The sequence below is a fragment of the Mustelus asterias genome, chromosome 2, assembly GCF_964213995.1.
Source record: "Mustelus asterias chromosome 2, sMusAst1.hap1.1, whole genome shotgun sequence".
In the NCBI taxonomy this organism is placed as follows: Eukaryota; Metazoa; Chordata; class Chondrichthyes; order Carcharhiniformes; family Triakidae; genus Mustelus; species Mustelus asterias.
This window is the reverse complement of record NC_135802.1, coordinates 132,865,917-132,893,858: the sequence shown is the minus strand read 5'-3', so window position 1 is coordinate 132,893,858 and position 27,942 is coordinate 132,865,917. Positions and strand designations below refer to the sequence as shown.

Here is a 27,942-nt window from a genome sequence, read left to right as displayed (position 1 = left end):
CAAGGTCATCATTACAATCAAATTTAAATTGTAATGGGTTTTTTATTCACTTTGATCAGAATAATTTGGCAGAATACAAGAGAATAAATGGATGTGATAACAAAATTTGATGGGTTAAGTGTAATACCAATGCAGAATCAAATTACTACTGTCATGTTTGAACCATCTAACCACTGTTAACATTTTAGGAGCAAATATATCTTATATAAATGCATGCATATGTAGTTCCACAGCTTGCACTTGCAAACAGCAACTTTGAAATTGCAGCATCTGAACTTTTTTGAATGATATTTGTATAAAATTCAGCCTTCCAGTATTTAACTTGTTCACTTTGTCAGCCAGGTGCTCCATTGGAATACAGGTCAGAGAAATCTCAATGCATCCCTTCACTATTTCCTACTGTAATGTGTTCATATTGAATCATACAGCATGGAGGCCACCGTGCCAATATTGACTGAAGAAATTATCCACATTAATTACCTGATCAGCAGTCACAGCACGTGGTTCCAATGTTATTAATTTAGTTAACCTGGTAGACTTTAATCTGGTTGGCACACCAAAAGTAGGTGCAAATTTTATTTACTATCCTTTCCAATTCTTCTTTTCTCGTGCTTTATCTGGATGTCAATATCTAGTCTTTCTAGACATATGCAAGTCACCACAGGATTTTCAGCCATAGCTCATCTGGTTTAGAATAGCAAGACTTTATGGTTGCCAGCTAATGGGAGAACTAAGTTACCCAGTAATTTAAACATGATGAACAGTTGCCATTTATTTTATTTCAACCAATTTAAAAAAGATGATTGAATCTACTGAGACTAACAACTCAGGGGGTCACAGTACAATATCTTTATTCTGAACGATCTGAATCACGGACTCAAACTAGAGATTGAGGGTGCAGATTCTATTATGTTCTGATCATTTTAAAGTCATCGCAAATTATCCTGCAATACTACATTGTAGAAAATCCCTATAATAAATGGAAATTCATGCTCCTTCAGAGTCAAAAACTGTGCCATTTCTGTGATCAATTTTCCAGCTTTGCTGAGAAAAACATCTGGGGAAAAAATTCACTTTCAACTTTGAAATTAATTTTACTCTTTGCTGTGCATTAGAATGTTACCTACAGATGTGCTGACCTACTGCATACCTACCAACATTTTAATTCAAACACTACACTGGACAGGTCGATTGTTGTTACCACTTCACGAAAGGAACTGCAAAACCAAAAGGTGATCCGTAATCTTTAAGAGTGTTTCTCTTAGCCGGAGGGGGGGGGGGGGGGGTGGGGTTTGCATTGTGCACATCGTTCCCTGCAGCTCTGGGTGAGGAGGATAGTTTCAATACTATTACAACCCTTTAAATCAGTATTATGGGTATGATTTGATGCTAGTTAGCACTGAAGGATGGGACAACTCCAGCAGAAATGTCCCACCAACATGTATAGCTTTTTTGGCACAGCATTTCATTATTTACACTGCAAGTCTTACATCTTATAAAACCACATACTATATTGTCAAATCAGCACTAGGATTAACATTTGACTGAAGTGGCAGTTTAAAAATAACTACGAAAATATAGTCATTGCAACAAACCAAGAAATCTAAATCCCAAATTCAAGTCCTCATGATTTGATTTCCTTGCAAAAACAGTTTTGACAGATCGTTACTGAAACAGCTTTACTGTTTTGCCATGGAAATAATTCATACGAGGGGCATTTAAAATGAAAAAAATTATATAAAATATGAGGTAGGAGGATGTGCATTAACCAATGAGTTTAATATTGTAATGTGTACAAATTATTTTTGCAAAAGGTTGATCACCACCACCCCAGACACAAGTCTACACCACTCAGTATTTGCAAACATTTCCTATCACAGTCAGTCTTTTCAGTTTGGACAGGATAGAGAAAGTGGGGTAGATCAGGCTTCTGACTCTGACCGGTGGGCCTTTTGTGTGCTGATCACACCCAATGCTGCAGTCAGCTTCATCGACACGTAGGCCTGGCAAGATAATGTAAGATAATGGATAAATTTAAAGAGACATGGCCAGTTAATACCAAATGGTCGTATACGAGGACAAATTAGCTGTTAGCCTTTAAAAATCTAGTTTATATTTTTGATATATATTTCAAACTTTGCTAAAACTTTTAGGTAAAAGAAAAAGACGTCTGGAAATTGGCTGTCACAATAATTGTGAAGTCAAATCTCTGGAATAGAGCAGCAATTAAATCTGCTGTTTAATGGCTGTCAAAGTGGAGGCAGTACTGTACAAGGTGCTTGAGAGCAGCATGGTTATGCTTAGCATATCAAAGCTGCCTTCACAGCCAAGCAAGACAACTGGAGGACACAGCTCACCATTAATACCACTGGCAAGGGTAGCTGTGTACATGAAGCAGGTGGTACAGTTCTGACTGTGGCTACAGGCAGTACTGTTCCACAATGTCACTACCACAGGGGGCACCTCCATCTATAGTCACAGGTATGAGGATATGAACAGGTGGTCACACACACTTGCTGTGGTAAAGTGAAATGCCTGAACTTAGTGTCAGATGGCTCCATTGCTCCTTTTTTTCTGCCAAAGAGCATAAATAGGATTCTCATTGATCAAATATGGTGTATTCTTAGAAAAATGGTTGCACTGAATCAATTGAAATGAAGCATCTCAGCTAAGTAGAACTAAAAAGAAAAATGAGACAAAAAATTCAAAAATCAAAATGCTTCAATAAAGTGGAAGGCAAGGCCCTTTAAATACATATCCATGAACATCAACACTCCAGCTACCCTTTTACATGAGTGAGTAGATAAGTGAGTGTTATGAGTGAGTATTATAAAGTACTTGATGTCTCAATCACAGCATTTAGGACCTAAGAGAATTTATTGGAATTTGGCAAGCATGAATGGCAACTTGGACAGTGCACTAAAATGACAATAATTGACCCCCTAAAGAGTTTCTGATTGCTGACAGCTACTTCACACCGATTAAAAATCGACCCACATGTTACAGGTGGCCAGTCTCAGTATCATGGGTGTGAAAATGTTCAGCATGAATTTGCAATCGATAGATCCCAGAGTAAAATCAAAACAGCAGCCCAACCCTTGTATAAAATGGCAAGTGGTGTAAACAGAGTTATCCAAGCAGGCCATGTTACATTGAGGTGATAAGTTCAGGGACCAGGGTATCAAGTCCCAAAAGTGTACGCAAAAAACAAATCACTCAAGTATACAAGAATACCAATTTAAAAAAATAATTATTTGCATGGAACAGTCATATGTCATAGATATAACCGAAAGTGATTTTTTCTTTAAAGTCGTGAAAATCCTAGGGAGCCAAACTGAATTAACTCTTAATACTGAGCGTATGGATTTACTATTGCAGAAATGGCATCAGCTTTAAATACAATTGATACTTTAAATATAAAGAAACAAGATATCAGTTAAAAGCTCTCCTTTTTGCAAATTTGTTTTCCCTCCAAATACTTAGCTGAATGGGTTTCAATACATAAATTCTCTTCATTAGCCAAATCTGTCCAACCATGTTTCCAGGGGGAAGTTGATAACTATTATCAACACACTGGTTATAGCTTCAAAGATCGATTGGCTGCAAATGGTTTTCCTCCTTGGCAAAACTTTCCAAAGCAGCCAGACACACCACCAAAACTAGAAGTGTCACGATGAAGGGACTAAAATAAAACAGCCACTGTCAAAGTCAATTCTGCACTTTTTCAATTTTCAGTTGATACTTATAAAATGAAACCATGCTATTTTCTTGAAGATTTTGAGATGTTAATTTTGAAGTTGTGCAAATTTCTGACGTGGAACTTATGAGTCAATCATGATCCACATTTTAAAGTTATAGTGTCAAGCATTGGAGCAGATTAACTTCCAAGACCAAGTTAATTCCTGTATTAGACTGGCAGGTACATTACTGTAAATGTGTTCATTCTCAACTCAGTTCATCAGACGACCAATTACTGTGCAGTCCAGAACAGCAACAGGTATTTTCTTCCCCTTCCTCCTTCTGAATGATGCAGAACTCCAGCAAATCAAGGAGCAATGTGAAAAAATTATGGATAAGTCTTTTGCAGTGTCCTCATCTTGCTCCATTTCTCTTTACCACAATAGTTCCAGCTACAATATCGTAGGCTGTGCGATTGTGTTGAAAGAAAAGCAATGTAACAAAGGCAGGAAAAAAGAAGGCAATTGAAAAGTTCTTGATCAATGCTCGTATTGAAGACCTGTTGCAAACAACAAAAAACTGACAATAAATATGGATTATCTTTTGAAAGATTTCTCCCTTCCCCCACAATTCTTTTTTTTAAAAAAACAGTTTTAAAATTGGTTTACCATTTCCATTATTCTTGAATTTCTTAACAATCAGTACATCAATTACATAGAATTTACAACAAAACAGCATGTTAGGCGGCCCAGGCCAGTGTTCATATGCCCCATATCAGCCTGGTTCCTACCTACTTCATCTTGCTTTATCAGCATTACCCTCTATTCCATTTTCCCTCATGTGCTTATCTAGCCTCACCTAAAATGCATCTTTGCTATTTGCCATGCCCCTATGGCAGTAAGTTCCATATTCCAACCACTGTCTGGTTTCTTGTGAATTCTCTTTTGGGATTTATTAGTAACAATCTTGCTCCAAATGACCCAATTTTGGATTCATCCAAAAGAATGAAGTATTTTACACATTCCAATATATAAAACTAATTGGAAGTTTCTTCTTAACAATGAGCAATAGGGAACATATTCTTGTTCTTGCAATTTAAACTCAGAGCCCACATTAGGAATTAGGCTGCAAACATCAGTGTGCCTGGTGAAATTTCACCATTAGCTTTAATGGATAGAGCTCCTTTGAGTCACGTTGACCCCCACAGTTAAATTCTCAATGTGAAGCCCCTCATGTGAAGCTCAGCATGAAATAAAATTCACAATTCCTTCATTGATTATACTGACTGAGTTAATCCAACTCAACAAGTTTAATTCAAATTCTAATGCATTAATAAATAAAATGCTCCTCTTTCTGGGCTACATGGTTGTGTATTATGGAGCTTTGAGGACTTGTCGACTAAAATTTAAATCCCTGTTGTCATTAATTTATACTATATCCTGTCACTAATGCAAACAAATCTTGGTGCTTTGATTTAAGATTTATTCACTAATCAAGTGATAGAACAGGTTTCTCTTCCAGGCTCATGAAATTCAAACAAATAAAAGTGTGTACTAATAGGGCCGAGTTACCTGGGCTTCAGAGCTCGTACAGCTCAAAATTCAGACCCAGTCAGTCAGTTTAAAAAATAAAATAGCAAAAATATCACAGGTATGCAGCCTTGTCAAAACTTAAAGCTGAGCCTCCCTCAGAAAATAACTAATTTTGCAATTTAAAAAAAGCTGGACTTCGCTTCAGGTTACTCGGTTATTATAACATGCAATAATGGAACTCCTAAAATTTAAAACGTAGGAGCAGCAGGGTAGTGGAACAATGTACAGACTTTGTTTAGTATTCTTCGTCAGACTTGTCCAAAATAAATAGCATAGAAACAGGCCATTCTGCTCAACATACCCATGTTCTACACGAGCCTCCTACCACATTACTTCAAACTGCCCTAGCAAGCTATCAATTCCTTTCTCCTTTATGTTCTTCTTCGTGATAACTGACTCTCAGAACTAATCCAGGCAATAGAGTGTCACACGCCTGACTTGTTGATGGTGAACAGACTTTGGGGAATCAGGACACAAGTTAGTCACCACAGAATTCCCACCGCCTGGTCTGCTCTTGCAGCCAAAGCAATTAACATTTAACCTGCACAATGGCTTCATCCATCGGTAGGGGCAGGTATAAGTTTTATCCACTAGCGATAAGGAATCTCTTCGCGAATTTCTTTTTGATGAATGGGTGATTTCTTTACAGTACTGGCAAAATCTGAAAGTGGCCGGAAGTCCACACACAAGTCAGTCCCTTTGAAATATCTTAGATGCACAGATCCTGCAAAAAAATTTAAAGTGGCTGCAAACTTAGAGGGAATGCTGGCCACAAGAGGTGAAACATTCCATTTCTAATTTCCTTGAGCAGTGCCATGTACAATATTGGATAATATTGACATTTTACCAGATAGAGTACAGATGGGAAACTGGAGCTGAAATCACAGTAACTCCATAGCCTTGCAGTAGAGCATACCTGCTGTTAAAGAAAAGAAATGCAGAATCTTTTTTCAGAACTAATATCACTTACGATGAGATGCTGACATTCTGTGCCGGAATCACCAACACCCGGTTAGGAGCAACAAGCACTGAGCTGTCGCAAGAGACGACTCGCAACCCAAGCAGAAACTTGCCAGGTGTGGCCCCTCCAACTCCCCAAAGGCAGACAATCTGGAGATGAAAATGAAGATAAAGTTGAAATCACATGGTGCTACTAAAGCATAGGCGGCCATTTGGTCCATCCAGCCCATAGCAGCTCTCTGTATAGCAGCTCTAGTAAGTCACATTCACCCACTCTGCCCTGCAGCCCTGTAAGCGCCCATCCAATTTTCTTTTTATTTTATTCTTTCACAGAATGTGAATTTTGTTATTTATCCTCAATTACTTGAGAAGTGATGGTGAGCTACCTGCTTAGCTGCTGCAGTCTGTGTGGTGCAGGTACACCCACAGTGCTGTTCAGAAGAGCGCTCTAAAATGTTGACCCAGCAACAGTAAAGGGACAGCGATATACCCCCAAGTCAGGACAGTGAGTGGCTTGGAGGGGAACTTCCAGGTAGTGGTGCTCTCATGCATCTGCTGCCCTTGTTCTTCTACATGGTAGAGGCCTTGTCCTGGAAGGTGCTGCTGAAGGAGGCTTGGGGAGTTGCTGCAGTGCATCTTGTATTTGGTACATACTGCTGCCGCAGTATGTGGAGGGAGTAAACGATGAAGGTGCTGGATGGGATGCCAATCAAATAGGTATTAGATGGTGTCGAGCCTCTTGTGTTGTTGGAGGTGCACTCATCCAGGCAATAGAGTATCACACGCCTGACTTGTCAATGGTGAACAGGCTTTGGGGAATCAGGACACAAGTTAGTCGCCACAGAATTCCCACCGCCTGATCTACTCTTGCAGCCAAAGCAATTATACAAAGAACAATACAGCACAGGAACAGGCCCTTCGGCCCTCCAAGCCCGCGCCGCTCCCCGGTCCAGGATTGAATCCTGAATCCAGGATCCCCGCCCAATTTTCCAACCTATCTACATACCAATATCCTATCCACCGAGCTGTCCCTCACAGCTACGATGCTTTGTTCATCACAACCTATTAACTCACTCCCACCCCCCCCATTCCAGACCATGTGATCTCCAGGGAGAGGCGAAAACCCAGAGTGAAAACCCCAGGGCCAATATGGGGAAAAAAAATCTGGGAAATTCCTCTCCGACCCCCTGAGGCGATCGAAACGAGTCCAGGAGATCACACTGGCCCTGATCGGAAAATGCTTCCCAACCCTAGTCATTTCCACTTCCACGAACACCATATGAATTCCCTGCCCCCGAGACAGGTTCCCAACTATCCGCAGTCTCGCTCTGTACTGGCACCAGCAAGATGATCATAGAATGGAGCCTTGAAACGAGAAACAAGGAACAATTAGCCCGCGCCGCTCCCTGGTCCAAACTAGACCACTCTTTTGTATCACTCCATTCCCACTCCGTTCATGTAGCTGTCTAGATAAGTCTTAAACGTTCCCAGTGTGTCCGCCTCCACCACCTTGCCCGGCAACACATACGGTTGATTCAGTTCAGTTTCTGGTCAATGTTAACCTCTCAATGTGGATATTGGGGGATTCAACCATGGCAATGACATTAGACATCAAGGGGAGATGGTTAGCTTCTCCCTTGTTGGAATGGTCATTGCCTGGCACAAATCTATACTGATTCTACTTCTTGGATCTTTTGAGCCAAGATTCTTTCTCACTGCTGTCCTTACGTCATCCTTAAGCAGAATCACGCCACCTGCTCTTCCCTTTTGACAGTCTTTTTGACTATTGTCCCCAGGAATATTTACTTCCTCGTAAGCGTGTTTCTGCAATAGCAATTAGGTCAAAACTATTTATCTTTATTTGTGCTGCTATACATACAACCAGACAATCTAAACCCACTGTTACATACAATGACATTAATACCAGCTTATTGCTCTCAAACCCCAATTTCATTATAATCTTTATGAATCTCTTACCTCATAGAAACAGACCAAGAGTCTGTACATCAGTGCTACAGCCATCATTTTCTGAAGATCTTCTAGTGAGGTGTCTTCATCAATTTCTTCAATTATATAATTCAGGGCAAATTTGGAAAGATCCCTGCATATCACAACACAGACAGGATGCATGTGTATAACTAGTTATAATCGATCACCATGAGAAAACAAAGTGCGAGAGAAAAACTCAAAAGTGCTATACATTTGCTTTTTCAATCACTGGGAAAATATTAATCCTACGAGGGCTTCCATTTCCAATAATGTGTGAAAAATTCATATTTTCAATCTTCACAAAAGCTTTATTCATAACATTTTAAATCATTTATACAATCTGAAGAAATTAAAAATCATGCATAAAGTACTGATCACTTATCACTGTATACAGTAGCAACATGATGTGCTGCTGTAGTTTTTGGTAACCTATAGGAATTTACGATTCAGCTGTTTGACACTGCTTTGTAATAGATTCACAGGTTAAAAGGAGAATACTGCAGCTGCTGGAAATCTGAAATAAAACAGAAAATGTTGGAAAAAATCATCAAGGTCTGGCAGAACCTGTGGAGAGAGAAACAGAGTTAACACTTCAAGTTGTGACCTTTCACCAGAACTGAAAGGTCACAACCTGAAACATTAACTGTACTCTCCCTACATGTGCTACCAGACCTGCTGAGTGTTCCCAGCACTTTTTATTTTATAACAGATTATAGGCGCTAACAACTTCTTCCCAGGATGTCACACAGCGTGGCTGCAGGACACCCTTCTTGGGGGAGGGTGAAAAACTAGAAGTCGTGGTCCACAGTAGCACCAACGACAAAGGCAGGAAGTGGATGATATCCTGAAAGCAGACCGAGGGAGTTAGGAAGGAAACTAAAAAGCAGAACCTCAAAAGCAGTAGTCACAGGCTTACGCCCAGTGCTATGCCCTGGTGAGCATGGAAACAGGAGGATTGTGCACTTGAACATGTGACTGGAGAATTGGTGTAGCAAGGAGGGAGGGAATCAGATTCCTGAGGCATTGGGACCGGTTCTGGGCAGGTGGGACCTGTACAAGTTGGATTGGTTCCATTTTAACAGGGCTGGGATAGAAGTTCTCACAGGGAGACTTTCTACTGCTGTTGGGAGGGTTTAAACTAGCTTGTCTTATGGTTGTCAGGTGGATGGGAACCTGAGAGGCTCAAGTTCAAAGTAGCAAGTAAAGTTTGAAGGCAGGCGAAGATGAGCATCAACTAGGCTTAGAATGTGGAATGTCAAAACGACGAAGTTTAGGGCATGTTACCTGAATGCATGCAACAAAATAGATGATTTAAAGACACAAATAAAGATAAAATGGGTAATGATATAATTTCCATCATGTAAACATGGCTAGATTGTGACCAGGGCTGGGAAGTGAATATTCAAGGATATTTTATATTCAGGGACAAAATAGAAAAGGAAGTGGTGTTGATAAGAAGGGATGGGATCTGTACATTAGGAAGGGAGGATCTCAGATCAGAAGAACAAAATATTGAATCTGTTTGGATGGAGTTAAGAAACAACAAGGGACAGCAAACATTGGGAGTTGTTTATAGGCCAGCAGTAGTGGTGGTGTGGGGCATGGGGTATTCAGGCAATTAAAGATGTAGCATGAGTAATACAGTACACATGGGTGACTTCAGTCTACATATGGACTGGGTAAATCTATTGAGCACTAATGCTGTAAAGGACATGTTCCTGAAGTGTGTTAGGGATGGTTTTCTAGAGCAGTTATTTTGAGAAATCAATTAGAAAACAGGCCATTTTAGATCTAGTATTATGTAATAAGAAAGGGTTGGTTAATAATCTTGCTGCAAGTGAACCTTTAGGGATGAGTGGCCATAAATGTTAGAATTTTACATTAAGCCAGGGTGTTAAATTCAAAAAGGAAATCATAAAAATGAGGGACAAATTGGCTCAGGTAGATTGGGAAAATACATTAATAAAGGTTTGACTGTACCTATACAATGGCTAGTTTTTAAAGACTATTACATAGTTTACAGCAATTATACATTCTTTCAAGGCACAAAAACTCAAAACACAAAGTCTGGCTAACAAAGGAATTTCAAGATCGTATAACATTAAAAGGTCCAAAATGTTGCCAAAGATATTAGGAAACCTGAGGATCGGGCACATTTTAGAATACAACAAAGGAGGACCAAGAAAAAGAAAGAAACAGAACTTTAAACTAGCAAAAAACATAACAAAAAGCTTCTCTAGGTACACAAAACGGGAACATTTAGCTAAGACAAATGTGGGTCCATTACTGGCAGTCAGGGGAATTTAAAATGGGAAAGAGAAAATATGGAGATAGTGGATGCATTGGTAATCATCTAAAATTCTATAGATTCTGGAACAGTTCCTGCAGTTTGCAAGGTAGCAGATGTCACCCCACTATTTAAAAAGGGGGGGAAATGAGGAATTACAGACCTGTTAGCCATATATCAATAGCAGGGAAAATGCTGAAATCTGTTAAAGGATTTGATAAATGGACACTTAAATAATAATGACTGCGCATAGTCAACATGGGTTTATGAATGTGATGTCACTATTATAATTGACGAAGGGCGTTGGTGGATTTGGATTTTCAGAAAGCTTTCAATATAGTCCCCTGCAGGAAGATGGTTAGCAAAGTTAAAGCAAATGGGATAGGAGGTAACTTGCTGACATGGATTATGGCATGATGTGGAGATGCCGGCGTTGGACTGGGGTAAACACAGTAAGAAGTTTAACAACACCAGGTTAAAGTCCAACAGGTTTATTTGGTAGCAAAAGCTTAAGGCTCCGAAAGCTTGTGGCTTTTGCTACCAAATAAACCTGTTGGACTTTAACCTGGTGTTGTTAAACTTCTTACATGGATTATGGCAGACAGAAAACAGTAGGAACAAATGGGTCATTCTCATATTGGCAAGCTGTTGCTAGTGCGGTACTGCAAGGATCAGTACTTGGGCCCCAGCTGCTCACAATATATAATGATTTGGATGTGGGGACCAAATGTAATATTTCTAAATTTGCAGATGACACAAAGCTAAGTGGAAATGTGTGTTGAGAGGAAGACGCAAAACGGCTTCAAGAGGATTTGGGCAGACTTAGTGTGGACGAGAACATGGCAGATGGAATATATTGTGGAAAAATCTAAGGTTACCCACTTTGATGGGAGGAATAGATATGCAGAGTATTTCTTTCTCTTTCTAATCTCTCATCATGAAAGAGGCGAAATCAGCCAAACAATCAGTGTCACTCATGATTTAATTCTCAGTCCACTTACCCCACAAAATGGACATCAAACCCCTTTGAACTGTTGCTCCACTTACCAGATTTAAACATGGGGGTATAGGAGTGACACTGTACAACTGGCCAACAAAATAATCTCTTGCTAAATGCTGTAAAGGGATCTGAGGGAAAAGAGGGAGCATTTGATGCAGTGCCACACTACACACTTGCAAGCAAAGTCATAACTCTTGGAATAAAAGGGACAGTAGCAACATGGATGCAGAATTGGCTGAGTGCCAGGAAACATGCTCCGGTTTCCTCCCACATTCCAAAGATGTGCGGGTTAGGTTGATTGGCCATGCTAAATTGCAACTTAGTGTCGGGGGACTAGCTGGGGTAAATACATGGGGCTATGAGGATAGGAGCTGGGTGGGATTATGGATTTTCTTTCAGGCTGGAGGAAGGTTTGTGGTAAAGATTCCCAGGGTCAGTATTGCTTTTCCTGAAATATACTAATGATCTAGATCTTGGTATACAGGGGATTACTACTGCTCTGCAGACCATGAGCTTGGTGCTGGATCAGAGGTCCTGGCCTTCAACCTCCTCTCTCCCTGAAGCAATCAAAGGCTGTACTTGCACACTGAAGGCAGTGTTCAACCTCATCGTTGATGTCTGCCCTTGTTGACAGTAGGCTCCCAAGGTATGGAAAGTGACCCATGGTATCCAAGGTCTCATGGATTTCAATAATTGTTGTGCGTGTGGTGGTGTGTGTGTGGAGCAGTGGGTGCAGGTGCAGTGCTGTGTGGCAGGGGCAGGTTGGTAGAAGATCTTTATCTTATGTTTAGTATAAGACCCATGCTCTCATGCACTTAGAGACATGGATTATGTACAGCAGTCACCTCAAAGCTCTGGAGAAGTACCATCAGCACTGCCTCTGCAAGATCTTGCAAATTCAAATTCATTGGCAGGATAGGCACACCAACGTCAATGTTGTTGCTGAGGCCTACATCCCCAGCACTGACCTCACTATAAGCTCCGCTGGGCGGGTCACATCATCCACATGCCTGACACAAGAGTCCCAAAACAAGTGTGCTACTCAGACCTTCAACACAACAAGCAAGCCCCAAGACAGCAGAAGAAACATTTTAAAGATACACTCAAAGCCTCCTTGAAAAAGTGCAACATCTGCACCTACACATGGGAAACTCTGACCCAAGGCCACCTGAAGTGGAGAAAAAGCATCCAGGAAGGAGCTGAACACCTTGCATTTCATCACCAGAAGCAAGCTGAAGCTAAGCAAAAGAAGCACATGGCAACCCAGGGACTCCATCTACCCATTCCTCCAACCACCGTCTGCCCCAACTGTGAGAGAGACTGTAGGTTGTGCATTGGACTCTTCAGTTACCCGAGAACAGAATGTGGAGGCAAGTCATCCTCAATCCCAAGGGACTCACAGGATACAATTTCAAAGTTTGCAGATGATATGAACTGTGAGGAGGGTAGTGTAGAATTTCAAAACAACAGGAACAAGTCGGTGAAATAAGCAGACAGGTGACAGATGAAGTTCAATGTGGAGAAATGTTAAGTATTTATTTTCATAGTGAGACAGTATAAACGTAGAGACAGTATAAAGAACACAATTCTAAAGTGGGTGCAGTAGCAGAGGGACCTGGGGGTGTACATATTCATAAGTCATTGACAGTGGTAAGACAGATTGAGAGAGTGGTAAATAAAGCACAGTCATAGCATCATAGAGGTTTACAGAATGGAAACAGGCCCTTTGACCCAACTTTGGCCCATGCCGCGCTTTTAAAAAAAAAGTGACTAAGCTGGTCCCAATTGCCCACTTTTGGCCCATATCCCTCAATAGCCATCTTACTCATGTAACTGTCTAAGTGCTTTTTAAGACAAAATTATACCCACGTCTACTACTACCTCTGGCAGCTTGTTCCAGACACCACCCTCTATGTGAAAACAATTGCTCCTCTGGACCCTTTTGTATCTTTCCCCTCACACCTTAAATCTATGCCCTCTAGTTTCAGACTCCCCTACCTTTGGGAAAAGATATTGACTATCTAGCTGATCTTTGTCCCTCATTATTTTATAGATAGTATAGACCGGCTTTATTGAGGACATGGAATACAAGAGCAAAGCCCCTAGTCACACTGTTCCAGTACAGCTACAACATTGGCATCTACCTGGCAATATGGAAAATTGGCCACAAATGTCTTATACACAAAAAGCAGGACAAATCCAACCCATCCATTTACCAGTCTACTCTCAAGCACCAGTAAAACAATAGGAGTCATCGACAGTGCCATCAAGCGGCACTTTGTTCGCAACAATCTGCTCATTGATGCCTAGTTTGGATTCCTCCAGAATCATTCAACTCCTGACCTTATTAAGCCTTGCTACAACATGAACAGGAGCTGAATTCCAGAGGTGAGGTGAGAGCGACTGCCCTTGAAAGAGTGGGCATCAAGGAGCCCTAACAAAACAGTGTCAATGGGAATCAGCTCTCTGCTGTCATACCTAGAACAAAGGCAGATGATTGGGGTAGTTAGAAGTCAGTCATCTCAGTTCCAGGGCAGGAGTTCCCCAGAGTACTGTCTTAGGTCCAACCATCTTCAGCTGCTTCATCAATGACCTTCCTGCCATCATAAAGGACAGAAGTGGGGATGTTTGCTGACGATTGCACAACATTCAGCACCATTTGCGACTCCTCAGATACTGAAGCAATCCATGTCCAATTGCAGCAAGACCTGGACAATATCCAGGCTTGGACTAATAAGTGGCAAGTAACATTTACCAGGCAATGACCATCTCCAACAAGAGAGAATCTAACCATTGCCATTTGATATTCAATGGCATTACCATTGCTGAATCATCCACTATCAACATGCTGGGGGGTTATCATTGACCAGAAACTGAACCGGACCAACCATATAAATACTGTGGCTACAAAAACAGGTCAGAGGCTAGGAATTATGTAGAGAGTAACTCACCTCCTGACTCCCAAAGCCAACCCACCATCTACAAGGCATAAGTCAGCAATATGATGGAATGGTCTCCACTTTTTATAAGTTTTTAAAAAGTTTATTCATTAGTCACAAGTAAGGCTTACATTAACATTGCAATGAAGTTACTGCGAAATTCCCCTAGCCTTGTTCAGTACAGCTCCAACAACACAAGAAGCTTGATACCATCCAGGACAAAGTGGCCAACTTAATTGGCACCCCTTCCACAAACATTCACTTCCTCCACCACCAACAAACAGTGGCAACAGTGTTCAACACCTTCAAGATGCATTGTAGGAAATTACCAAGGTTCCTTGGCAGCACCTTCCAAACCCACGACTGCTACCATCTAGAAAGACAAGGGCATTAGGCACATAGGAACACCATCACTGGAGGTTCCCCACCAAGCCACACATCATCCTGATCTAGAAATATATCGCCATTCCTTCACTGTCACTAGGTCAAAATCCTGGAACACTCGCATGTAACAGCATTGTAAGTGTACCTACACCACAGGGACTGCAGCAGTTCAAGGCAGCAGCTCATCATCTTCTTAAGGGCAATTAAGGATGGGCAATAAATGCTGGCCTAAGCCAGCGATGCCCATACTATAAATGAACTTTATAAAGTTATGATGACGTCAGTTGGAGAATTGCATCCAGTGCTGGGCCCCACACTCAAGGAAGGATGTGAAGGCATTGGAGAGAGTGCAGTAAAGATTCACAAGAATGGTTCCAAGGATGTGGAACTATCCCTGGAACTTCAGTTATGGGAAGATGGACTGGAGAAGTTGAGACTGTTTGACTTGGAAAAGATAAGGCCGAGAGGAGATCTGATCGAGATATTTAAAATCATGGAGGGATTTGGACACAGAATGTAGGAAGAAATAATTCTCACTCATGAAAGGATCAAGAGAGGGCACAGATTTAAAGCAGTAAAGAAAGCAAAAGTGAAACGAGGAAAAACTTTTTCATGTTGCGAGTGGTTAAAATCTGGAATCCACACCCATGAGTGTGGTGGAAGCAGGTTCAAGTTAAATATTCAAAAGGGAATTAAGCTCAAGTGAAAAGGAAGAATCCGCTAGGTTGAGAAGGTGGGAGAATGGCACTACGTGAATTGTTTATTTGGAAAGCAGGTGTGGACATGATAGCCTCCTTCTGCACTGTAATAATTCTGTAATTCTACATGGGATCTCTTCCCCTCAAACATCAGCAGTGACCCATTGTCCCAAACTTGCAATGGTGGACTAAATGAACCCCTATTTTTTTGGAGGTGAATATTAAAAAAGGCTCCTAGTCTCCTTCTTACTGTAGTGACCAGTTTCCTGCTCGCTGAAAGGGATTTTAAAAAATCATATTCTTGGAAGATACTGATCTGACAAAGCCCTTAAAAACCCCGGCTACTTAACCACATTCTATATAACCGAGTAAAGTCCTAGAGATCACATGACATGGTACCACACAGAGTCCTATAGATCACTGCCTTCTTCAGCACTGTATAGGGCCATATAGATTACAACATGCTACACCAGGCAAAGTCCTATAGATCATCACAAACTACAGCAACAGTACATTAGGCAGACCTTCAAATGCTTTTAAGAGTTTTTGCTTTTTCAAACAAAACTCATTCTTACAGGTCTGGTCAAAGACATCATTAATCTGCTGTGAAAATATTTCTGTTTAGAATGTTTCTGGGTCACCAGTTTGTCACAAACCAAACTGCAAGTCACAGGATTTCACTGGTGGTGTCACCTATTCCAATTTCATTTCCAGCTTTTGTGAATTTATGACTTCCTCAAAAAGGCTGCAGTTCTCTAACACACTCCCAATCTGCAATCCATCTACCTAGACAGCATCGCCCAGCCCCCAAAATAAATTAGGAATATTCACAAAAACAAAATACATGTACAAAAAGCTGAATTTTGTTTAAAAGCCTGAGCGTAGGATGCGTAAAATGTCTCCTCACACTGTTTTCATTGGGCACGTGTTACCCCAGCTGAAAGTAGGAGCAAAATTGCAAGAAAAGTATTACACATCACTTGGACAAATTAACCCTGAGCTCACGCGCGCACACTCACACTGTTTCCTTGTATGGAATCAGAACTTGGACACCAAAACATCACCTTACGGTGCTCATCAAAAATTGCAGCAACTCCAATATAAATTAAATTAGCAACTGACAATTTTATGTGCTGTCAGTTTAGATTCAGTCATGGTCAACTCAAATGTTAGATATGCTCCCCTTCATGATTACCAGTGTTACAACATTATTTATGAACAAAAGCTGCACAGTTACAAATAAGAGTTCTATTACTTACTTGATCCCACAGATGTGCATCACAGTCAGCACTACGACAGCTTTTAGCAGGAACAGAATTAGAAAATCCACCATCTCTGCAAGGAATCGATGCATCAGGGTTGGAATAGTGTATTCACGTCCTTTAGAAACAAATGTAATTCTGATTTGAAAACGAAATTCATGCCACGCATTTAATAAATACACAAGAGAAAGGTATTTTGTATGCAGCGTCTACTGGAACACAGAAACTGCCTCCAAACCAGCAAAAATGTTGGCTTATAGCTTTGTGACTCCTTCTCCACCATCACCCCACATTAATGGAGCACCTACATAGACAATGAAAAGATATACTGCTAATTTTATAACAGGAAAATGTCACCCTCAAAATAAATACATTTCCCCTGCTGTGTACAAGTTTGTGTCACTATTTAGATAATTATGTTATGTTTAACATGGACTTTCCCTTTGAAGTCCCTGCTCATGTACTTCCCATGGGGAAGTGCTCGATCTGGGCAATCGAGGTCATTATAACTCTGTGATAACACCAGAGTTCAATTATAGTTGCTTGTAAATTGCTTTGATTTGTCAGATGTATTAGTACACAGTGAAAAGTATTGTTTCTTGCACGCTATACAGACATAGCATACTGTTCACAGAGTACATAGGGGAGAAGGAAAGGAGAGGGTGCAGAATATAGTGTTACAGTCACAGCTAGGGTATAGAGAGATCAACTTAATATAAGGTAAGTCCATTCAAATGTCTGATGGCAGCAGGGAAGAAGCTGTTCTTAAATCGGTTGGTACATGACCTCAGACTTTTGTATCTTTTCCCCGACTGAAGAAGGTGGAAGAGTGCATGTCCATGGTGTGTGGGGTCCTTGATTATGTTGGCTACTTTTCTGAGGCAGTGGGGAGTATAGGCAAGGGTTCATGGATGGGAGGCTGGTTTGTGTGATGGACTGTGCTATGTTGACAATCCTTTGTAGTTTTTTGCGATCTTGCTCAGAGCAGGAGCTATATCAAGCTGTGTTACATCCAGAAAGGGTGCTTTCTATGGTGCATTTCTGGCTCGAGGTCAGAATAACCTAGCACAAAATGTACACATTCCCTCTTATTTTTGGAAAGGATGTTTGTACCTCTGATGAAGTACAACACTCGAAACATTGAAACATAGAAGATAGGAGCAGGAGGCAGCCATTTGGCCCTTCGAGCCGGCTCCGCCATTCATTACAATTATCCAACTCAATAGCCTAATCCTTCTTTTTCCCCATAATCTTTGATCCCATTCGCCCCAAGTTCTGTGCCTAACCGCCTCTTGAATACATTTAATGTTTTGGCATCAACTATTTCCTGTGGTAATGAATTCCACAGGCTCACCACTCTTTGGGTGAAGAAAAGTCTCCTCACTTCCGCCCTAAATGGTCTACCCTGAATCCTCAGACTGTGACCCCTGGTTCTGACTCCCCCCACCATCGGGAATATCCTCCCTGCATCTACCCTGTCTAGTCCTATCAAAATTTTATAAGTCTCAATGAGGTCCTCCCTCATTCGTCTGAACTCCAGCGAAAACAATTCTAGCTCAGTCAATCTCTCCTCATACATCAATCCTGCCATCCCCGGAATCAGCCTGGTAAACGTTCACTGCACTCCCTCGAGAGCAAGAGCATCCTTCCTCAGAAAAGGAGACCAAAACTGTACACAATACTCTAGGTGTGGCCTAACCAAGGCCCTGTATAATTGCAACAACACATCCCTGCTCCTGTACTCGAAACTTGACATGTAGAATGTGATGAGCATATGCCAATGGAAAGACAATGATACTCTTCAATGACAAACTCCATGAAGACTAAATAAACAGCGATACTTTAACTGAGGGGGAAAAACTGATGCCGAGAGTAAACCTAGAAAAATGTTATAATTTGATATTCTCAGGAAAGAAAGTGGATAAAGGGACGACCTCAGATAAATTATCTAAGGTATACTCCAGTTTATTACTTCACAATTAGCTCTGAAATTAGGACCAGAGATGTTAAAATTAAAAATTTAAAAGAGAAACTTCCTTACTCAAAGCAGAAATGAATGTTTAGAATAATTAATTGCAACCAAATACTGCATTTAGGAAATTACGGTCTCCATCTTCCTTTACTCTACTAATCAGCCTCCCATCCATTGATTTTGTCTATATTTCCCACGGTCTTGGAAAAGCAGCCAGCATAATTAAGGACCTCATTCTTTCTTCCACCTTCTTCCGTCGGGAAAAAGATACAAATGTCTGAGGTCACATACCAACTGACTTCAAGAACAGCTTCTTTCCTGCTGCCATCAGACACATGAATGGACCTACCTCGCATTAAGTTGATCTTTCTCTACACCCTAGCTATGACTGTAACACTCCATTCTGCACTCTCTCGTTTCCTTCTCCATAATAGTATGCTTTGTCTGTATAGCGTGCAAGAAACAATACTTTTCACTGTATACTAATACATGTGACAGTAATAAATCAAATCAAAAAAATCAAATTGTGGTCTGCTAAAAAGAAACAGGTACACGTGAATATGAACTCTGATGACCTCTGGAGACACAAAGGCCTTGAAGGAATAGAGCTGGACACCAAGTTTCACATCGTGTATTAAATGTTCCAGCAACCCTAATATAGCAAGTGATTACTGGTTCCCCACCTTAGCTCGATTACAATGAGAAAGAGCAGTTTGTGATAATGCTGTCTGAATACAATCTGCAGGTAATGGAGTACATAACATTTACTGCTCAGTCTTACAAATGGACATTTAGGTATGTTTAGGTATAGTTGTGCCAGCTCACTTTTTCTTGCTACAGAAACAGAAGTGTGTGTTCAGGACCAACAGCTCTCATGGCACTGTTGCAATCACAAATATTTAGGCTGTGTTTTGTCGATAGTGCAAAGCATGAGCTAGTTTGTTAAGTACACTATTGTATATGAACACGGATATATGCAAACTATAGATTCAAAACATTGGTCTCCCCAGAGCATTCAACTATAGTTGTTTATTCCAAACAATTATTGCTCATTTGAGCATAAAAACATTTTTCAATTCATTCTCAGTACTTGGATGTTGCTGGTAAGGCCAGAATTATTGCCCACAAGGTGGTGAGCATTTTTACTGAACTGTGGCAGTCCACGGTGAAGGTGCCTTCACAGTGCTATTCTATTCAGTAGGGATCTCCAAGATGAAGGGACAGCAACATACGTTCAAGTTGGGATAGTTTCTGACTTGGAGGGGAACTTGCAGGTGATGGTCCTCCTATGCACCTAATGTCTGTTCTAAATAAAATTTCCCCAACATCTCCTTTGGCCTATTTTGGGGACCATGTATTTGAATAAAAGACCAATAAAGGCTTTGCAGAATCCAATGATGCAACAACTGATATGTCAAGAAGTCTCCCTTGCCATCATAGTGTCTATAGAATAGGTTCAGGCTGAATATCGATATATAAGCTGAGCTTTCATATTGGATTCCCAATCTTCTATGAGCTTCTTAAATCTACAATTATCACAATGCAGCAATTAACTAATTTTATCAGTGCAGCAAAATTTACTTTTGCATCTATGCTACAGTTATAGTATAACTCTAGTGGACAAAAGGAGTTATTAAGCAATGAAGTGTTGCAACTCTTTAGGCTGGAGATAGGCGATACTACTTACATTCCCAGCAAATTATAAACATGAATCATTTCAGTATTGCAGATAACACACCATTTGTCCGTCCACTGTACAATTGCACAGCAAAACAATCATTACTGATAACCAAAGAATACCAATCACATTCAAGAACCCACTGATAAAAGAGAGGAACTGTACGGCATGTTTTTTTAAAAAAGTTTAGTGTCACAGGTAGGCTTACATTAATACTGCAATGAAATTACTGTGAAAACCCCCTAGTTGCCACACTCCGGCGCCTGTTCAGGTACACTGAGGGAGAATTTAGCATGACCAATGCACCAAACCAGCACATCTTTCGGACACATATGTAGACAATAAAACAGGCACTTGTACAAAAGGTGGTAGCTTAATCACGTGATCACTCTATGGGATTCCTCATGGTAAATCATAAGTTATGCTGTTTTAAAAAACTGGTACCTTAGATCAAGTAATTCATGGTATATTGTTGTATAACCACAGCAATGTTTATGTCTCAAACATTTTCTAATAGATATAAATGAATACAAGAACATGAGAGACACAAACAGCAGCAGAGCATATGGCCCATTGAGCCTGCTCTGCCATTCAATGATGATATGGCTGATCTCAGGCTTCAGCTCCACTTTCCCACCCATTCCCTATATCCCTTGATTTCCTGAGACAACAACAATTTGCCCATCTCAGCTTTAAACATATTCAATCATGGAGCATCCACAACACACTGGGATAGAGAATTCCAAAGATTCATAACCCTGAGTGAAGAAATTCCTCCTCATCTCAGTCCTAAATGACTGGCTCCACATCCTGAGACTGCACCCGAGAGTTCTAGATTACCCAACCTGGGGAAATAACCTCTCCATGTCTACTCTGTCAAGCCTCTTCAGAATCTTTTATATTTCAATGAAATCATCTCTCATTTCTTCTAAACTCCAGATAATATAGAACCAAATCATGCACCCTCTCATCATAGGACAACCCTCTCATCTCAGGATTCAAATTACTGCACCATCTGAAAGGTAGGTATATTCTTCCTTCTACGTGGAGACCAAAACTTTGCACAGTACCCCAGGTGTGATTTCACCTAAACAAGACTTCTTGTACCCCAATCCCCTTGCAAAACAGGCCTACATGTAATTTGCCATCCTAATTGATTGCAAACCTGCATGCTAAGTTCCTGCATTCCTTGTACAGGTACATCCAAGCTCTGCTAAACACCAACGTTTAAAAGTTTCAGTTTTAAAATATTTTTCTTTTCTATTATTACAACCAAAGTGAATAACTTCACACTTACATACATCACACTCCATCTTGTAGCCACTTCCTAACCGTCTCTCTTTTCTGCCTGTGTCTTCCTCACAGCTTGCATCTCCCCAAGCATTGTATTGTTAACAAACTTAGATACTTCCACAGCCCAATGGGATAGAGAATTCCAAAGATTCACAACCGTGAGTGCAGAAATTCCTCCTCAACTCAGTCCTAAATGACTGGCCCTACAGCCTTAGACTGAGTTCTAGATCCAAGTCATTGATCCTTGCATCACAGCTTGCTTAGCCCGACTCTTTCATTCCTGTGATCAGTTACCAAGCTAATATATTACTTCCCAATTCCGAGCCATTAACTCATCAACCACTTGAGCGGCAGCTTCAGTTTTGAAAATCCAGGTATACTACATCCTCAAAAAAACTCAATAAATTTGTAAAATAAGATTTCAATTCAGTAGAACCATGTTGACTTTGGCTGAACATAACAATCAATTCACTTTGAAATCATGGCAAGACTCCCTTAATAGATTCTAGCACCTCCCCAATGACTAATGTCAAACTAACTACAAATACAGAATCTCAAATCCAGTTATTCAAAAACTGGTGATGTCTGAAAATTGAATATTTCAAGTGGACAATGCAAACATTTTGTGTTATTAAATGAGTGAAAAAACATCACCAGTTTGGTGTGCAGTTGTTGCATTGGTATGGTGGCATGAACAGTTATCTAATGTGTGCACCTGTCTTTTCCCACTTAGTGGTCTGAGTGACTATTGCCCCACCCAACCCAGCTTAAAAAAGTACATGGAGCTGCACGTCACTGCACAGTTTCCATCTCGAGTGCTTCTCTCATGCTCCAGCAACCCAAAGCAAATGCAGTTTTAAAAGTGTGGCCTTCCCAAAACACTATCCAGTTTCATCCTTAGACTTGATCACTTCGATCTTTATCTAATCGCATCAGAGACACTGAAATGCCTCAGATTTTTGCCTTAAACCAGCAAGATCTGAAATCCAGCATGGGTTCAGTCCCCAGCTTGCTGATTTTGAGACGCACTACCTGTACTATATATAATTCCCAATACTCTTAATCTAATACTATCCTTAATCTTAGTGAGCCACAGATGGATCTTTCTCGCTGAGCTTTTGTTTTTCAATGGAAAGTATTTTTGTTTAACAATTTGAATTGTTTCTTTAAATGCTTCCGACCGACTATTTTCCTCCACATCTTTTAGACTATTTACCCAATCAATCTCAAATAACTTGCACCTCATTCCTATGCAATTGATGTGTTTAAGTTTAAGTTTCCTGTTAGTGGTTGAAGTATGTCACACAAACACATTGTGGGATTCAACCGATCACTTATTTCTCAGCAGAACTTTTACTATGTGATTGCTGATTAATTCAACCTCATTGGACATTACTAGATCTAAAATAACTTCATCCCTAGTCGGTTCCAAAACACATTGCTCGAAGAAATTGTTGCAAAAGCAACTTCCAAACCATCTTTGCCAATTTGACCTGTCCAGTTTATATCAAGTTTAAAGCCCCCACAATTCATTATATTGCTTTTGTTATATGCTCCAATCGATTCAATGGGATAACTACCATTCCTATCATCTACTCCCACCAGCGCTTTCTGATCCTTAGATGAAAGTAAAATACTGCGGATGCTGGAATCGGAAACAAAAACAGAAAATACTGGAAAATCTCAGCAGGTCTGACAGTATCTGTGGGGAGAGAATAGAGCCAACGTTTCGAGTCTAGATGACGAAGAGTCATCTAGATTTGAAATATTGGCTCTATTCTCTCTCCACAGATACTGTCAGACCTGCTGAGATTTTCCAGCATTTTCTGATTCTCACTATTCTTAAACTTCACCGATACTGATTCTACATTTTGATCTAAGCCAAGATATTTTCTCACTAACATCCTCATGAGATCTTTTACAATCAGGGTTACTCCTCCTCCCTTTCCATTCAAGCTGCCTTTTGAAATATTGCAACCTGGAATATTTATTTCCTAATCCTGTTTACCATAACCATGTCTCAGTAATAATTATTAGATCTAAAGCATTTATCTCAACTTGCGCCACTAGCTCATCTCGCCTACTGCAGACACTATCCACATTCAAATAAAGAAACTTTAATTTCATTTTTGTATTATCTGCATGAATCTTACTCACTGATGCACTATTACTGTAAACTCTGTCCTTTCCTCTCCCACTCTGCTCGTCTTTACCCATTTTGCTACACTTTCTACTGTCTCAACTTGTGTTTTGAATTTCTAAATCTCCCTACATCTGAACTCGCCTCTTCCCCCCTCCCCAAATTAGTTTATAGCCCTCCAGCTGCCCAGGGAAAGCAGTCTGTGATTAAGATGGAGCAGAGTTTAAGCCAGCCTGCCCTTGAAGACTGCAAAGTTTAACCACAGTAAATAGGGATATCCTGAGGCAAGATAGTGGCTAATTGCTGTTGCTCTGATAAGTGTAGATTGCTAGCTGTTAAATCCAGATGATGAAGGTCAGGAGAAACAAGCTGGGAAGTGAATAAGTTTATTTCAATTGTTTTAAATAATCCTGTTTGAATTGGCTAGTCTTTCCTTGGTAGGTTCCCGATCCTATTCAGTTCTGATTTGCTGCTGTCTTATGAATGTAATAGATGAGCTAACTGAATACAACTGCAACACGTTCAAGTGCACAGATGTGCCAAATGGGCTGCAGCATGATCAACCTGAACTGCACAACTAGGCATGAAAAATCAAAACGGTAGCTCCAACAAGATTCAGTCCAGATCAGAACTATGTGGAGAAACTTAGAACTTCTTATAGCTAGGTTGCTTTTTGGTTCACAGAACACTCTAGCAATATGATGCTATTTTGGTTGGAAGAATGAGAGGCATTAGAAACTAAATCGTACAATTTTATAGGGGATGTAGAAATAGAAAGTAGTATGGACGTACATATAGAAATCTTTGAAGGTGTGGGCATAAGTTGATACATCCATTAAAAAACTTATAAAATCTTTAGCTTTATAGAGACGGAGAATACAAAAAAGGAAGCTGTGCTGAACCTTTATAATTTTCTGGATAGGCCTCAGCGAGAGTACTGTATCCAATTTTGAACACCACACTTTAGGAAGGATGCAAAGGCTTTGAAAAGAGTGCAGCAGAGCTCATCAAGATCACCAGGGACGAGGGACATTTGATAAGTGAGGACACTGGAGAAGTTGGGACTGATTTTCCTGAGCACAGAAGGTTAAGGGGTAATTTAATAGAGGTGTTCAAAATAGTGAGGAATGTTGGCAGGGCAATTAAGAAATAGTAAGGGTTCAGGAAAAGGAAAGCAGTGAGCAGGATGGGGTAATACCAGGATGGTTGGTGACTGGGAAAGGCAGCCAGTGGGAAGACCAGGGAGCATGATGAGCTGCAAGTCAAAGAGTGAGAGGAGCAACATTTATCTTTATATTTTTAAATTTAAAAGTTATTCCTCTACGAATATATTCATTTAGCAATTTTTAGCATTCAAACTTACAGGGCATCATGTTTTTCTTCTGACTGGAAAGGTCCTACAGAACCTAACTAAAGCTTTTACATTGGTCATGATGAAAAATCTGAGTCACTTAACACGGTTTCAATTAAAGTTACATTTTTCAGGAATGCCACTAAAAGATGCAACTAGCGGAGTGTCAAGGATCAGTGTTGAAGCCTCAACTATTGGTATTTACAATTTGTGTTAATGATTTGGAGTGTCCAAATTTGCTGACGATACAGGCAGATAGCAAAGCAAATTGTGAAAAGGAGACAAGGAGTGTGCAAAGGAATATAGATAGGTTAACCGAGTGGACAAAAAATTGGCAGATGGAGTATAATGTGGGAAAAGTGAGGCTGTCCACTTTGGCAGGAAAATCAGAAAAGCAGAGTATTGTTTAAATGGAGAAACTGCAGAATGCCACGGTATAGAGGAATCTGGGTATCCTTGTACATGAATCACAAAGTTAGCATGCAGGTACAGCAGGTAATTAGGCAGGCAATCAGAACATTGGTTCTATTGCAAGGGGATTGAGTAGGATACGGAAATGATCATGCGGTAATCTGGAACGGCTTTCATAAGGGGTCATAAAAACACAAGATATGGGAGAAGTAGGAGCTTGCTCCATCGGTCAATAAGACTGATCTGACTGTGGCTTTAAGTCCATTTTCCTGCCATAATCCTGCACAATAAAAGTCTCTAACCCAGCCCTGAATATATTCAATAACCCAGCCTTCACTGGTCTCTGGGGAAGGGAATTCCACAAACAAATAAACATCAGATGAAATTCCTCCTTATTCCCATCTTAAATATGAAATTCCTTATTTTGAAGCTATGTCCCCCTAGTTGTAGATTCCTCTTTGAGAAGGAACATCCTCTCAGCATCTACCCTAATATCCCCACAGAATCTTGTATGCTTCAATAAGACCACCTCTTATTCTCCTGAACTCTGAGTATAGGCCCAAACTTTCCTCAGAAGACAAAACTCTCATCCTGGGAAGACGGAGATGAAGAGGATTTTGTTTCCTCTCAAGAGAGGAATTCTGTATCACAGAGAGCAGCACAGTGGTTAACACTTCTGTATCACAGCGCCAGAGACCCGGTTCAATTCCCGGCTTGGTCACTATCTGTGCGGAGTCTGCACATTCTCTCCGTAGGTTTCCTCCTGGTGCTCCAGTTTCCTCCCACAGTCCGAAAGACGTGCTGGTTAGGTGCACTGGCCATGCTAAATTCTCCTGCAGTGTACCCGCACAGGCAGATCTTGGCGACTAAGGGATTTTCACAGTAACTCCATTGCAGTGTTAATATAAGCCTACTTGTGACCAATAAATAAACTTCAACTTTACTTTAATAGTGGAGGCTGGGCCATTTAATTTATGCAAGGCTGAGTTTGACAGCTTTAAATGGGAGACTAGGGTCAAGGGAGAGGGGGCGGGGCAGGCAAGAGTGGAGTTGAGGCCACAATCCGATCAGCCAGATCTTCTCTGCAGCAGGCTCGAGGGGCCGAACGGCCTACCCTTGCACTGACAACCCTTGGGTGGCATTCAGAATTTCACCATCTTCAATTTGCAGAACTGTGTGACGCACCTCAAGGTTTATAGATAACATTCACCGACATTTCCACCATACCACACACAACACTCAAAATAAATAGAGGTTGTTATTGAGCACAGGAATCAATGATTAAAGCTAAAAGTGAATTTTAAGTGAGCCTTAACTAGAACAGCTTTAGGGTTGCAAAGTCCAACAGCTCCAAATCCCTGAGCACATTACCAGGAGCTGCGCTCAAAGTAACAACCACACATTTTTATGGTGCATTAACAGGAGTCACTGCTAAGTGTTGTGATGGAAAAAGAAGTGCGTGTCCCTATTTCAGCAGCTGGCTTCACTGGAGACCTTGTTTGTGAAGCTTGGCCCCGGTAATTTGGGACTTTTAGCCCCTTTTCCACCTCAGTAGCTGTCTCTTACCTCTGGGGTGCACATTCCCTGCCGCCGGCGGCTGCTGCTGTGCATTGGTGGCCGGCAGCCTGACACCGTTCCCCGAAGCGGTCGCCACCTCCTGCTGCTGCTGCTGAGGGTGTTCACCCGGAGTCGGCGGCACCGCTGCGGCCACCCCCAAGGTAAAGTAGGGAGGAGGGTACAGCGGGAAAGGGTTGTAGGCGCCGGGCAGGGTGGTGGTGGCGGCCTCCTCGCCCGGCCGGGCCCCCCCACCGCCGCCGGGGAAGGGGCAATAGGGAGGCAGCGGGGCCATCATCATCATCCAGCTCTGCCACTGCACGTAGCTGTAATACTGCCACAGCCACTCCTGCACCTTCCGACAATATTCCCCAGCGCCCGCGGTCCCGGGGGCTGCCTGGCTTTTCCCAGCCGGGCTGCGGCTAGAGGAGGAGGAGCAGCATCCATCCCGGCCCGGGCCAGGGCCCACAGCTGAGCCTGAGCCGCTCTCCGCCATTGTTAACGAGCGGAGCCCGGCTGGGGGGAGGGGAGGGGGAAGGAACCGCTCACTGCAACTGCACTCACACACAAGGGGGGGGGACACCGAGAGGCACAACAATGTATCTTTACAAGAAAAGCAACATATCAGCCCATAGCTCTTCCTGTTATAATTATACACAAATTTAACATTGTTTAGACGTCGCGGTGTTTTTACAGCTGAGGAGATCTGATGGAAAGTTGGAACAGTTGAGAATGTCACTCCCTCCCCCGCCCC

General features: G+C 41.3%; 1 protein-coding gene across 1 annotated transcript; it reads right to left on the bottom strand.

The window, feature by feature from the left end:
* Window positions 1-27,942, bottom strand: LOC144511492 (protein FAM8A1-like). Its single transcript, XM_078241882.1, has 5 exons — window positions 27,201-27,942; window positions 16,787-16,907; window positions 8,208-8,331; window positions 6,241-6,380; window positions 1-4,237 (listed from the first exon to the last, which is right to left on the bottom strand). Exons 1-5 carry the CDS (start codon window positions 27,682-27,684, stop codon window positions 4,093-4,095), a joined length of 1,014 nt encoding a protein of 337 aa, XP_078098008.1. The 5' UTR covers window positions 27,685-27,942; the 3' UTR covers window positions 1-4,092.